This window comes from Elephas maximus, chromosome 16, assembly GCF_024166365.1.
Source record: "Elephas maximus indicus isolate mEleMax1 chromosome 16, mEleMax1 primary haplotype, whole genome shotgun sequence".
In the NCBI taxonomy this organism is placed as follows: domain Eukaryota; kingdom Metazoa; phylum Chordata; class Mammalia; order Proboscidea; family Elephantidae; genus Elephas; species Elephas maximus.
Genome location: NC_064834.1, coordinates 71,937,454 through 71,952,124, shown reverse-complemented (window position 1 = coordinate 71,952,124; position 14,671 = coordinate 71,937,454). Strand labels below are relative to the sequence as shown.

At 44.6% G+C, this 14,671-nt stretch overlaps 1 protein-coding gene across 10 annotated transcripts in view; it reads left to right on the top strand.

Moving 5' to 3' along the window:
• Positions 1-14,671, top strand: part of FGFR2 (fibroblast growth factor receptor 2) — a 119,187-nt gene that overhangs the window by 33,983 nt on the left and 70,533 nt on the right. For all 10 annotated transcript variants that reach the window (XM_049854697.1, XM_049854695.1, XM_049854703.1 and 7 more), the window contains one exon: positions 10,218-10,387. In XM_049854697.1, the coding sequence (XP_049710654.1) occupies positions 10,218-10,387 (170 nt within the window). The remainder of the gene's footprint in view (positions 1-10,217; positions 10,388-14,671) is intronic.

The following is a 14,671-nucleotide window of genomic DNA, read 5'->3' as shown; positions in this document are numbered from 1 at the left end:
AAGTGGCACCCACGTGTGGGTGGCCTTTGCTGTTTATTTTGTGTTTTGTTGTTGTTGAGGATATACACAGCAAAACATACAGCGATTCCGTAGTTTCTACACGTACCATTTAGTGGCACTGATTACGTTCTTTGAGTTGTGCAACCATTCTCACCCCCGTTTTCTGAGTTCTTCCTCCCCCACTAATATCAACTCACTGCCCACTACGATTCCTATCTAATCTTTTGACTTGCAGTCGTTCATTTGCCTTTGCTGTTGATCAGGACATCAGGTTGCATCCGTGCCGTTGGTTTGGCATACCCGGGAACTGGATGGTTCTGGGATCAAATACCCTGCCTGTTAGCAGGTTACTGTGAGCATGTGTGAAGTCAAACTACAACGGCAAGGTAGAGGTTATGCAACAACTAGGCTGAGTGAGCGGACGCTTTCTCTGCTGATTCAGAAGGATTACCTGCCAGGGACCTCCAGGTGATGTCAGTGAACACCGGTCCTGACCACCTAGCACCTGTGGAAGGCCAGGTGGTCGAGTGCTTCATTTCAGTGCCTGCTGGCCCATAGTGGGCTCCAGTCGTCACCTTGCAAATAGGGTTCTTGGTAATTAGCTCTCGAATGACACCCACTCTGCCCTGGAATGGGTGCTCTACAGTGCTTACAGGCGGGTGTTAGCTGTACCGGGGAGATACTGCTGCCGGGAACTGCCCCTGTTCGGAGCCTGTGAAACATTAGATGGTATTTAAAGTGATAGCAGCTCTTAGCTGACTGCTTGGCCTCTGCCATCTGTTACTGTGATCAGGCTGGTCTGATTCACAGGTGCAGCCTGGGGTGGCTGAGATTAAGCAGCTGTGGTGTGTGTGGCCAGAGGAATGCTGTGGCCAGGGGAATTGGCAAGGCAGGAAAGGGGATGTTGCCATTAAAACAATTCTTTGCCACCTCAAGTGTCAAATACCTGACCCGATTAATAGGGAAAATTGCCGAAGCGCCGAATTCTTTGCATTTTCAGCCACCTGGAAAACACCCCGGTGTCCAGATTGATTCTTCCGGTGCCTTCTGCTTGTCTGGGATTTCCACGGGGGTGTGTTTGAATGTTCCCCTTCAGCGGAGTTGACAGACGACGCTCAGTGACCCTGCGCCGACAGTGACGTGGGGGCTTTTATTCTTTTTGGGTCGAGGCATCACATATTCTAGTTCTACATCTTCTGGCTTGAAAGATACACTGCAGGTTATTCCCTTCTGTCCATATGCAAGGTTATCGTTTATCTCATTTCGATGGTTAAATATAAGAAAGCCAGCTTGTCTGCCTGGCAGTGCTCTACTTGGATTCTGTACAGAGTACAAAAAGCATGCTGGCCAAATACAACGAGAAAAATAACAAAAAATTAGGACAGAGTTGTTGAATTCTGACCATGAAACTGGTATGCACTGGCCGTGAAGCTGACATCAAGGTCTCGTTTGAACTGATAGGAGTGCCCTACAGTGTTCAGGTTGACCTCAGCTCTGACTCATTATCCCAGACCTAGCTGAAAAGTGGGCTTCTCTGTAAAGGCCACCCTCCTTTATGCAGGCCAGGGGGCCTCGTTTTTGGGTGTTCATGACTTCTGTGTGATCGCAGATCACAGACAGCTCAGCCTTGCCTTTGCCAGCAGACTGCTCACTTCTCAAGGGCCAGGACCAGACTGGATGTGGAGTGAATGCCTTGTTGAGTTACAGTCCTCACGTATGCCTTCTGTGGAGCAGAGTTAGGGTTTATGGGTGTCATTACACGCTGGGCATTGTTCAGATCTGGTCTGTACCCCAAGAACACAAGCTGTGTTTCCCAAAGCATGTTCCTTGGAACCCCACCTGTTGCCATCGAGTCCATTCTGGTTCATAGTGACCCTATAGGATGGGATGCATCTCCCCCAGAAGAGCTTCCAAGGCCGTAATCTTTACGAAGCAGACTGCCACATCCTTCTCCCGTGGCGTGGCTGGCGAATTCAAACTGCCGACCTTTCTGTTAGCATCTGAGCGCTTTACCGCTGTGCCACTGAGGCTCCTTAGTCTGTAGTAATTCTCTGCCCAAAGTGAATTGTGTTTTGAAATACGTTTGGAAAATACTGCACGTTGTGACCCCTTTCTTGGAGACTTACCATGTTGATCAGCATAATAAAGCTGAGAAGTTCTGTAGTAAAACATCTATTTTGTCATTGCCCAGTTTTCCAGACGTATTGACCCAAAGACCCTTTTTAAAACATAACGTTTATTAGCAGTTTGTTGCACACACATTGAAAAACCCTGTGATGGGCAATTTTTTTTTTTTTTGGATTTGACTCTTCTTGGCTTCCCTTTTAAACCAAGTTCTTCCATACCAGCTGTGCAGGGCGTTTTCTGGTCATATGTGAGCAGCTGTAGCTGATGACCTCACAGCTTACTGCCTCTACCCTTTTCTGAGGAGTGGAACAGCCCCGTGATGTCATTACAAACCCGGCTGCCAGGAAATAATACTGCTTCATGGGCCCTTCAGTGGAACACATTTCCTCCGGACAGAAAGTTGCAATTTCCAGTGCTCATTTTTGAAATGGATCCAGTTGAGGGCTTGGAAAGGTGTGGAACTGATACTTTTGCATAGGAAAGTGGGATTTAGTTGGTGTCATTAGGTACCCTTGAGTTGATTTTCACTCAGCGACCCCATGTAATAGCGTAGAACTGCCCTATAGGGTTTTCTTGGCTGTAATCTTTTCCGGAGATAACCAGGTCTTTCTACCATGGAGCCGCTGGTTGGGTTCAAACCAGCAACCTTTGAGTTAGCAGGTGAGTACTTAAGTGTTTATGCCACCAGGGCTTCTTATAACTTAACTAGTCTTTACCTTTCCTAGACACCTAGGTACCTGAATGTGTTACCTGGCAGCAAACGGGTAGACATTTCTACACATTTAATGGAGTCAGTTTTTATCACCTCCAGCTTGTGTTTCAGCCATTAATGTTTCGGGAGAGCTCCAGGCTTAGGTCTTGGGAAGATCTTGATTGACACAAAGTTGAGATCTGCTGCTTTACTGGAGTGAAGTGATAGCAAGACAGTTGTATCAAGGTTCTCATTCTTTCTATTAAGTGAGGAGAGAGAGACAAGGTAATTTTCTATTTTGGTTTCATTCCCATTGAGATCTGCAGATGTCTGCACCACATGTCAGGGAGAAAGGCTATTTTATTTGGAAGTAACTAGGAAAAACAAAGACAGGCTGCCTGAGATTTCAAGTTCATCTCATTGATTAACCTGCTGATAATAACAATTCCTAGTTACCTTTGTTCTAATTGGAATTTTTACTTGGTAGAGATGGTATCTGAGTTGGTAACTGTGGGTTTCTTGGTTGTGTTTGTTTCCAGGAATGGCAAACAAAAGAAAACATGCGGGCTTCCTAAATTTTTTGACATTCCTTTGTAATGAAAATCTCATCATAAGTTGGCTTGGACCTCCTTGTATGGCCAGGGCCAGCAATGGTACTCCATTGAGTGGGCTCGATTCAGTATCTTTTCTTTTCTTGCTTCCCCTCCAGTCAGACAGCCTGGCTATCTGACTGGAGGGTTTTGCTTTGAGGGCAGATACTGGGAGCTCCACGGGGAACTGGTCTTCCAGTGGAGACCCCCTGCCAGGGGGACTGGGCATTTCACATATGGGTACCTCCTGGCTTTGTTTCAATACCTTTCTGATGAAATGCCTCGATGGTCAGTAAGTTGTTGTAATGGGGTTTCTCATATAAAGCTACCACTCCCCTCCACCTCACCCTTTCAATCACACACCCACTCACGTCTCCGCATTTTGTTAGATTTGTTTGCTTATACCCCAAACCGAAAACAGATGAACTGAAGTCAGTTACAAGGATAGGGGTAGCTCTAAAAGACTTTTTTTCTTCCCTGCCAGGGGTCAAAACATTCAAATGTCCTGATTAGTGATATTTTTAAAAGCCCTAATTATAGACTTAAGACAGAGGCCTTAGTAGGGCTTTAGGGAGTTTGGGAGACTTAATCTAGGAGCTGAAACAGGCTGTGTGGTTTGTTTCTTTTTTATTTTTGCATCAATAAAAATACAGTTGGCAGTCATCAGCATCTGTAGCTCACATAAATCTTGAACTTTTGACTTAATTACCATGGGAGAGTTCAAAGGGCAGCGTGGCGTGGTTGAAAGAACACTGCTTAGGGAGCTGGAGACTCTGGTCTGGCCCTGGCCTTGCCTCTGGCTGTGTGACCTTGAGCAAATCACTTAACCTTTCTGGATGACATTGATCACATCAGCCCAGCATTGGTCCAGATGGTCCCCAAGGTCCCTTTTGGTGCTGAGGTGATGTGATTCCATGTTTTCCCGTTAAACCACTGGGGTGTACTCTTCTTTTGGTTCCCGAGAGAGAGAGGGAGTAGACCATACACCTTAGATGTCAGTATTGGGATATATATAAAGGTTTTTGTGGGGGCAGGTTCAACAGCCTATGGTTTCTCATTAAAAAGTTTAAATTGCAGGATTAAAAGAAATCCTATAATGCTGGTTTTTGGCCATGTTATCAGGAGGGACCAATCCCTGGAGAAGGACATCATGATTGATAAATTAGGGTCAGCGAAAAAGAGAAGGATGCTCAGCAAGATGCATTGACACAGTGGCTGCAACAATGAGCGTGAACATAGCAACAACGTTTGTGAGGATGGCACAGTATTTCGTTCTGCTGTACATAGGGTCGTTATGAGTCAGAACTGACTCAGTGGCACCTAACAACAACATAATCCTATCCACTGGTGACAGAATCAATACCTGCCTAAAACACAGATACCTGGAAAGATGTTAGAGCTCGGATGGGCCTTATCAAAACATTCAGTTCAACTTCCTTATTTTATAGCTAAAGGTTTTAATAGTCGTTCTGTCCATCCATCCACCCACCCACCCATCCACCCACCCATCCAATAAACGCTCTAATGCCAACTCCGTAAGCTGAAGGAGGCTCAGACTGTACTTGGCAGGTGCTCCACTCCTGTTGATCAGCAGACACTGAAAGGAATATTTTTTCAGTACGAAGACACCCATGGTGATGGAAACATACCTCAGTGATGAAGAGGCAAGAAGAAGAAGAATGGGGACTCCTCATTGTGGAGTGGCGGCAGTCAGGAAAGGTCGTGATGCGCTACTTTGTGGGAAGTTGCAATGCTGTTATAAATCTCTACTTAACTAGCCGCATCTTAAGAGACTTCTGTTGTATTAAAGTGAAATTCTAATTACCTATCATTGTTACTACTCTGCAATAACTGCTTCAGTGTAGAAAATATTAATGAGTAGGTATGCCTTGATAATGGACTTGTATTTATTTATATCGTGGCTGAATCTTACTGTTCCTTTAACCTCTTCATTATTAGTATTTAATGGTTAGGAGAGCATCATTCTTTTGGTACGTATTTGACCAGAAGAACTGAAATAACAGAAGGAACCATACCTATCATCTAGGTCAATGGCGATATGTTATGATCAGAAATAGTAGGTTATTTTGCAGATGGTTTAGCATAACTCATTTTTTATGACATTGGAGGTTTACACCATTTTTTATGGCATCAGAGGTCCCCTCCATCACGGAGGGGTAATGGAGTTACCCCTCCATTAATTGACTTCAAATCCTCATCCCTAAGTAGTTATGTCAGGGAAGGTAAATAAAGTAGATACTCATGGGTTTCCTTTCAACCTGATATGTTCTTGGCTTGCAGATCCATTTCAAGAACGTTGTTGAATAAACATCTGTGTTGAGCACCTACTGTGTGCAAGGACCATTTCTGCGTTCCCAGATTATTCATTTGTTACCCCAGTTCCTTTTCTAAGTGAAAGATGTTAAAACCCTTCATATTCTTTGGTATGAAAGGGGCCTCTGAGTAGAGGAGTTGGTTCCAGGGGCCTGGTCCATGTTTCTCTCCAGCTGTGTCTTAGTTCATTGGGGGTCCTGGGATTTCCATCTGTCCAGGCTGCAAAAATGGCGGTCCCTATTGAAGGAGGGAGGAGTGTTTAGAGGACATGAGGCTGCTGCTGAAGGAGACTCAGCAGGACTGTGCTTGCAGTATAATTGTTTTTCTAAGCTTTTCAAGTCTTTCAGGCTTCACATAAAGCTGGTTCATTTCAGGAAGAGCCATTGTACCGTAATGAAATACTTCCTCCCCTCTAGCATCTTGCTTATAAAAAAATTTCATGAACTTGACTTCTAAAGGGAGACCCAGTCACCAAAGAATGCTGTATCTATGTGACAGTAGTGCTCACTGGACAAATGGGAGCTGAAGCAGAGAGTTAGGGGTGGCCCATCGCTGCCACACGGGGACCCCTGAATTAGCCTGATAGCCCTTTGTGTTGGCTCACTGATTTATAGGAATGTTGTGAAATTCAGGTTTTGAGCTTTAGCCATGTAGGTGACCTGTTTCTACTTTGTTGATTATATTTTATGGTGGCCCCACCCACCTTGGATCTTAAGAATTTTGGATGAGAAGCCTTGCACCTATGCCCTACAAGGCCTTCTGTCTGTTTTGCGTGATCAGATTCCACAGGTGGCGTGGTTTTGGCTATTGAGATGTCACCCCAGGGCAAATTACCTGCCAGAAATTCCAGCAGCATTCTTTCACCCTAGTCCTTAAATCATTCCTTAGGCACCAAGACAAAGGTACTGGTTGCCAGTGTGCCAGTGTCACTGGTTAGGACCGCACACATCCATGTGGTCCGAGGCGATCCTTGTGTTTCTTGCAGCCTTGCCAGTGGCTTAGCCCTGTCAGAGAGAAACCAAATGACATTCCTCGTTCTGTAAGCTAAGTCTTACTTTTTGACATTTTGTTGTTCTTGTTAGGTGCTGTCCATTTGGTTCCCACTCATAGGGACCCTACGTACAACAGGACGAAACACTGCCTGGTCCTGTGCCATCATCACAGTCGTTGCTGTGTTTGAGGCCATTGTTGCTGCCAGTGTGTCAATCCATCTTGTTGAGGGCCTTCCTCTTTTTCACTGGCCCTCTACCTTGCCAAGTATGATGTCCTTCTCTAGGGACCAGTCCCTCCTAACATGCCCTAAATATGTGAGATGAAGTCTTGCCATACTCACTTCTAAGGAGCATTCTGGCAGTCCATAGTATATTCACTATTCTTCGCCAACACCATAATTCAAAGGCATCAGTACTTCTTCAGTCTTCCTTACTCATTGTCCAGCTTTCACGTACATATGAGGTGATTGAAAATACCATGGCTTGGGTCAGGTGCACCTTGGTACTCAAGGTGATATCTTTGCTTTTTAACACTTTGTAGAGGTACTTTGCAGCTGCTGCTTCCGTGGGTGTTGATTGTGGATCCAAATAAAATGAAATCCTTGACAACTTCAATATTTTCTCCATTTATCAGGATGTTGCTTACTGGTCCAGCTGTGAGAATTTTGACATTTTAGGGAACATTAAAAATCATGCCTGATGGTATTTAAGCACGGATCTGTTGATTTCTTTTATGTAAAATGAAGAGACATGCCAAAGGATCTGCTCAGCTGTAATTGATGCTGTCTGAAACAGTGACTACATTAATATTTAGCTAATTCATCTGAATGGGCTATTGTGTTTATTTAAACAAATGGCAGGAGAAAAGACACCTGACAGCATGAGGTATGCTTCTCATTTAGGTCAGATTTGCGAATGTCTTTGTTTTGCGACAAAGATCATTATTTTGTGCTGTCAGTGGCTGTGGATGTAGATGGATTTTTCTAAGTTGAAGCTTTAAAAATGAACGATTACCAAAATTGTATGAGTGTATTTTAGGCTGTGGGAGGCTGGTGATGAATAGGAATGAAATATTCCCTTGGGAACCCTAACAGAATAGGTGTGTTTATAGGCATTTGACACCCAAAGCCAAATGGCTAACTAGACTGCCTACTCTTTGCAAATGCCACTGGATTCAGGTGGGAAAATGCAGCCACACCTCTTCTCTGTCCACCTCTCATCTTCCCCCTTGCCTTTCTCTCTGTCTCTGGAATATGTGATAACCGACAGCGGTTTTGCCCTTCTTTCCACTGTCTTGGTGTCATGTAACCAAAACCACCATTTGCCATTGAGTGGATTCTGACTTGTGTGTTGTAGTAGAATTGTGCTCTATAGGGTTTTCAATGGCTGATTTTTTGGAAGTAGATTGCCTGATCTTTCTTCCGAGGTTCCTCTGGGTGTACTTTAACCTCCAACCTCCTGATTAGTAGCTGAGTGCATTAACAATTTGTACCACCCAGGGACTCCTGATGTCGTGTAGACACCATCCCCCCCCACCCCCATCACTGTGATGAGCACAAGGATAAAGATGATATAGGGTGCCCTTGTTAAGAAATCTCAGCTCTACCTTTTACAGCAATTTCCAGAGTGAGGGTGAGACAAAGCGGGAAAGGTGTTTTAGATGCAGTTATTCCCGTTCCTAATTGCCCTCTGAAGGTCTGGCTGTTAAGTGTGCATGGTCCCCCCACCTAGAAGTATGCCGTGCCATCGGAGAATAGAGAAGGAGCCTTCTGAATCTGCATCAGAGGCAATGACCCTGCCTAGGACTGTTTTCCCTCTGGTTTGTGGAGTGTGTGTGCTGTTGACCAGTCTAACCCTCAGTAGAAATAAAAGCAGTTGTGAACTGGTCTTCAAGAATGTTCAAGGACCTATTGATGGGTGCTTTTAGGCGAATACAGGGGTTTGGATTACTGGTTTGTTGAAACTGAAATGTGAAAAGTTAAATTGCTGTTCAGGTTTTAGCGGAAAGGCTAGGCCACTGTAAAGGGACAGTGTGACTGTGGCCCAGGCTGGCCGGCCAGCCTCCAGTCTTGAATGTAAGTCATTCGTGGAGACCATCAGACCAGAGAGATTCAAAGTGTGGATCACGACCTGCTGGAGAGTTGGTTCTTACCAGCAGTGGAAAATTGGGGTGAGGATGGTGGGCTCTGGAGTCAAGCTGCCTTGACTCAAATCCTGGATGCCCTTCTTTCAAGCTGCAAGGCTTTGGGCAGGTTATTTAACTTCTCTGTGTCTCAATTTCCCCATCTGTAAAGTAGGGATTATAATAGTGCCTTTCTCGTTGAATTGTTGCAAAGATTAATGGGTTAAACATGAAAGTACTTAGAGCAGGGCTTGGCAAATAAGAAGGACACAGTTAGTAGTGAGCCCTGGTGGTGCAGTGGTTAAAGCACTTGGCTGCTAACAGAAAGGTTGGCAGTTCAAACCCACCAGCCGCTCCGCGGGAGAAGGAATGTGGCAGTCTGCTTCCGTAAAGATTCACAGCCTTGGAAGCCCTGTGGAACAGTTGCTCTGTCCTCTAGGGTCGCTATGAGTGGGAATCGACTCAATAGCAGTGGGTTTTTTGGTTCAGTTAGTAGTGGTCATTAGCCGTTAGTAGCAGGCCTAAAGATTTAACAGCAGTATTCCAGAATGATGCTGTGGCTTTATTTAGATAAAATGTCCTTCATGTAGTGATTTAAAATCGTAACTCTTTTGTTGTGTTCAAAAAAATCACTTGTATTTATGACTTTGTATTATTTGGAGGTTATACACATTGCATAACGTTTACTTGGTAGCCTCCTATGAAGTTAATCAGTTTAGGCATGGTGGTAGAATTACAGCATTCCCAACCATCATTGGAGAGAAAAATACTTCCCCCCCCCTTTAAAAAATTAAAATGTATTTAGTGTTATGATTTTTCAGTTTGTCATATATAAGGTGCTGGGAAACCCGTGGTGTCTCCCTGGATTATTTTATATTAGGATGATAATTTATAGTATTTATTACCATTGAAAGTAAAACTCCAGTGGATAAGTTGATGTGTATGTGGTCACTGAATAGATAGGCGATCGAAAAATGGGATGTTTTGGAGGACTCAGCTCCTGCTAATTGTACCTGTTGTTACTGCATGTATAGACTAACGTTTGCAAACGTGGTTCAACACGAAATGATTTGCTAGCATCAAGAACAAGAGGGAGAAGAACACCTCAAATGCTTTCCCCTCCTTAATCGACATAAACCAACAAATAGTCCATCTTTAGGGGCCTTTTGCCAGGCCAGCTGGATTCGATTTTTGAAAATATTTTCTTAATGTAAACATTATCCAATTGCCTTTCATTTAAAGATTTGGCAGATAATCAGATCTTTCACACATGAAGCCAAATAATCTTACCTGTTTGGAGTTCAGTCGTGGAGATGGAAGATCCCCATTTATATACACTTTAATGTGATTTTCTAAAACAGGAGCACCATACTGGACCAACACGGAGAAGATGGAGAAGCGGCTGCATGCTGTCCCCGCGGCCAATACCGTCAAGTTCCGCTGCCCAGCTGGGGGGAACCCGACACCCACCATGAGGTGGCTGAAGAACGGGAAGGAATTTAAGCAGGAGCATCGCATTGGTGGCTATAAGGTAGAACTCAGCTTTTATTTCTCAAGTTTTTTATTTATTCCTTTTTCTAAGTGTCTGCAGGAGCTAGAAGGAAGATATTTTTTAACAAGTCGATTGTTATCATAACGGATAATGTTCAGCACTTAATGGTTTTGTAAATGACCCTGGGCTTGCGTGTCATATTAAAACTACAGTCCCCACTTGCATTGTTCTTTATATGAGAAAGCTTTAATAACAGAAGGGTCGAAAGTTGAAAGTCTGTTTTCTATATGCTTTATGGTCTATAAAACGAAAACCGGAGCAGAATTTGAGAAGCGTAAGCGCGGTTGCCCTGTTTGAACAGCGTTCATAGTCATTGGACTGGAATTGTTATCACTAAATCGGATACCTGAAAAAGGTTGAATCGGCAAATGTGTTACGTATATATTCACAGCAATTGAAAAAACAGTCCATGGCTTGGCTTAGAGACTGGAGTATGAAATACTATGAAGAGCAAGCACTTCAGAGATCACAGAAGCAATGCCCCAGTCCTCCAGCTTCCAGGATTCTGAAGTGCCTGTCAGAGAATGTCTGGAAACTCAGTCTCACACAATGCTGCTGTTGTCATCAGGTGCCTCGGAGTCCATTCTGGCTCATACCGACCCCATGTAACATGGTAGAACTGCCCCGGAGGGTTTTCTTGGCTGTAATCTTTACGGAAGCAGATTGCCAGGTCTTTCTCCCGTGGAGCTACTGAGTGGGTTCAGTTAAGCTGAGCGCTTAACTGTTGTGCCACCAGGGCTCCTCATCACAAAGTGGGGAGGTTGAAATTGACAGCTTCTCCCTGGAGATGCCTGCCGTGGAGACCAAATGCTCGTTCGTGCCTTGTTTGCCCATCAGCAGATGCTGGTTGAGCACCTTTGTGGTAGGCACTCTCTCCTAGGCTCTGGGAAAAAGAAGAGGGCCAGGCACAACTCCAGCTCCCAGGGGCTCCTAGTCTGGCTGGGCAGGGAGACACGTGAGCTGGCCGTCAAGGGACACTGTGACGTGGGTGAAGCCAGCAGAGCACACTGAGTCTCACAGATGTGCAAGGAGAGGTTGGTATTGACTCTTTGGGAGGCTGAGGGCAAAGAAGGCCAGGAAAGGATTCTGGGCTGAGTTTGAAAGAAGGGTGTTCCAGAAAGAGAGAGACATGGAATCTCCAAATGATTTAGCATGGCTGGAGAGGACATTAGGAATTTAGTATGTGAGGAAGACTTAAGGAAACCTTGTAATGAAATCTTTTGGTACAGTTGGAACACGAGTGGGTGTATTCGTTATCTATTGTTAGGTGCCGTGGAGTCGGTTCCGACTCATTATGTACAACACGATGAAACATTGCCCAGTCCTGTGCCATCCTCACAGTCCTCGTTATGCTTGAGCCCATTGTTGCAGCCACAGTGTCCATCCTTCTCATTGTTGGTCTTCCTGAAAAAAAGTTATCTATGGCCGCATAACAGATTACCCCAAAACGTAGTGACTTAAAACAATGCTTATTATCTCACAGTTTCCATGGGTCAGGAATCCAGGTATAGCTTAGCAAGGTCTTCTGTCTCTGGATCTCTTGAAAGGTTGCAGTTAAGGCCTTAGTTCAGGCTGGGGTATTGTCTGAAGGCTCTAGTGGAGATAGATCTACTTCCAGAAATCAGTTGTGGGATTATTGTCAGAATTCACTTTCTCTCAGGCTGGTGGACTGAGGGGCTTGCTCCAGCACTGGCTGTTGGCTGGAGGCTGCCTTCAGTTCCTTGGTATGTGTGGCTTTCCAATATGGCGGCTTACAACATGGCAGCTTGCTTCATCAGAGTGAGAGAACGAGAAGAGTCAGAGAGGAAGAGTGTGAGGTATTCAGAAGTCACAGTCTTTTGCGACCTAGTCATGGAAGTGACACCCCATCATTTTTGCTGTATTCTGTTGTTAGATGCAAGTCACTAGGTCTAGCCCACGCTCAAGAGGAAGAGATTCCTCAAGGGAATGAATTCCATGAGATATGACATCACTGGGAGCCATCTTAGAAACCTGTACAATAGATAAAAGAGAGGATGGCTCCAGCTCTGACTCCAAAAACCGGGTGGGGAGGATTTACAGGTGGCAGCAGTGGGATGCCTGGAGGGACTTTTCTAGGTATGCTTCTCACCTGTGCTAAACACACTAGCATCACTTTAGATGGCACTGCTGTGGTTAAATGAGCTTTCTCTCCACACAAGTGTCCCCTGGAACCCTTCCTAAAACACCTTACAAAATTACTTATCCTTTAAGTATTATTTCTGCAAAAAATTTTTTACTTTTTTTTTTTTTCTTTAACATTTAAAAAGTGGTATCTAGAAGTCAAAGCCCAGAGGACGATAGATAGAGTCTAAGAGTGAATTTCTAAGACCACGTATGGGACAGATTATGTGTGGAGCAGACGTCAGGCCCATCTGCCGGAAGGTGAGTGCTTTGAAGCTGTGCAAGTAGAAATACCTCAGTTGTCCTCCGGAGCTCATGTTCACTGGTTGAGGAAGAGGGTGATTTGTTTCTTTGTTCTCTTTTCAGCCCTCACACCAGGTATAATGAGATTGGAAGGTTGGTGTCTTCATTACCTAGGGCTCCTGTAACAGAAATACCACAAGTGGCAGGCTTTGGAGAACAGAAATTTATTTTTTCTCGGTTTAGGAAGGTGGAAATCCAAATTCAAGACACCGGCTCTAGGGGAAGGCTCTCTCTCTGTCAGCTCTGGGGGAAGATCTTGTCGCAGTGTCTGTAGCCTGGTGTTCCTTGGTTCCTTGGCGATCTGCACCGGCATCTGTCTTCCACCATTTGTGCTTCCTTCTGTGTCTCATCTGCTGTTCTTATAACTCAGGAATGATTAGGTTTAGGACCCACCCTACACTGATATGGGCTCATTAACATGACAAAGGAACCCTGTTCTCAAATGGGATCACATTCACATTAACAGGCATTGGAAACCCTGGTGGTGTAGTGGTTAAGAGTTCAGCTATTAACCAAAAGGTTGGCAGTTTGAATCTACCAGGTGTTCCTTGGAAATTCTGTGGGGCAGTTCTACTCTGTCCTGTAGGATTGTTATGAGTCAGAATTGACTCAATGGCAATGGGTTTCACAGGTGTAGGGGTTAAGATTCCAACACGTATTTTGGGGGGGGGGGTACACAATTCAGTCCATAACAGTTGGCCTTTTTTGTGTGTCAGCACTGGGTTTTTTTTAGAATAAATAGACAAGGATTGGAAGGGAAGAGTTATGCCACTAAAATTGTGGCCCCTGGAACTGTTCTCACCACCAAGTGCTTTCTGAAAGCTCACATAATTGATGCAATTCCAATGGTTTATTTATATATAATTCAAGTATAAGAATGGTGGTCACAATCCTGGAGGTTAACTAATTTCCTCAATTCAGACAGGCATGTAAAGAAGGACAAAGGGTGGATGAGCCTCAAAGAGCCTCCAGAGATTCTTTGTTAGAAAATACTGGGAACCAGCATGGTCGTTAAGGAGCTGTTTGCAGATCTGAATTAGTGATTACAAATATGCAGGGAAGTGAAGGCTGCCTAATGATAAAATGCTGCTTGATTTTTCACAGGTGCAGCTCAGTTTTGATTAATCATGGCAACACCCTGCTAAATGCAGGGGCCCCCACGTTCTGGAAGCAAAACGAGGTTCCCCTCCCCCATGGCAAAATGCCTTTAGTGTGTCCCTGCAGAAGTACAGGATGACCAAAGTGTCTTTGTTGTTTCATGTTTGAGCTGTTTCTAGAGTGAAAGAGAAATGGAATTTGAGTGCATGGGAACAAAAATCTAAAATATATTTTACTTTAAAAAAAAAAAAAGCTGAGTGGGGAGGAGAGCTGGGCCTTTGGAATGTGGTGTCTGGCGGGAACCAGGGACACGTGTCTTGTCCTGCTGGCCTGTCTGGGTTGGAGAAAGAGGCGGTGGCATTGGGGCCCGGTGGCCTGGGAGGTCAGCCTGCAAAATGCACAGGTGGTCAAGCTGGATTGAGTAAGGGATTTTCACAACAGTTGTGACATTTTACATTCATTTTGAGGATACTGGGAACTCTTAGAAATTTCATGAAGCCACAGGGGCTTCTGGGACTGTAAAAAAGAGCAAGACAGAAATTGTTCATCTCTTGGGAAAACTCGGTTACTTAAAGCTTGTTGTTGTTAGGTGCTGTCGAGTCAGTTCCAACTCATACAGAGCCTGTGTACAACAGAATGAAACATTGCTCAGTTCTTTGCCGTCCTCACTGTCATTTTTATGCTTGAGCCCATAGCTGCAGCCACTGTGTCAATCCATTT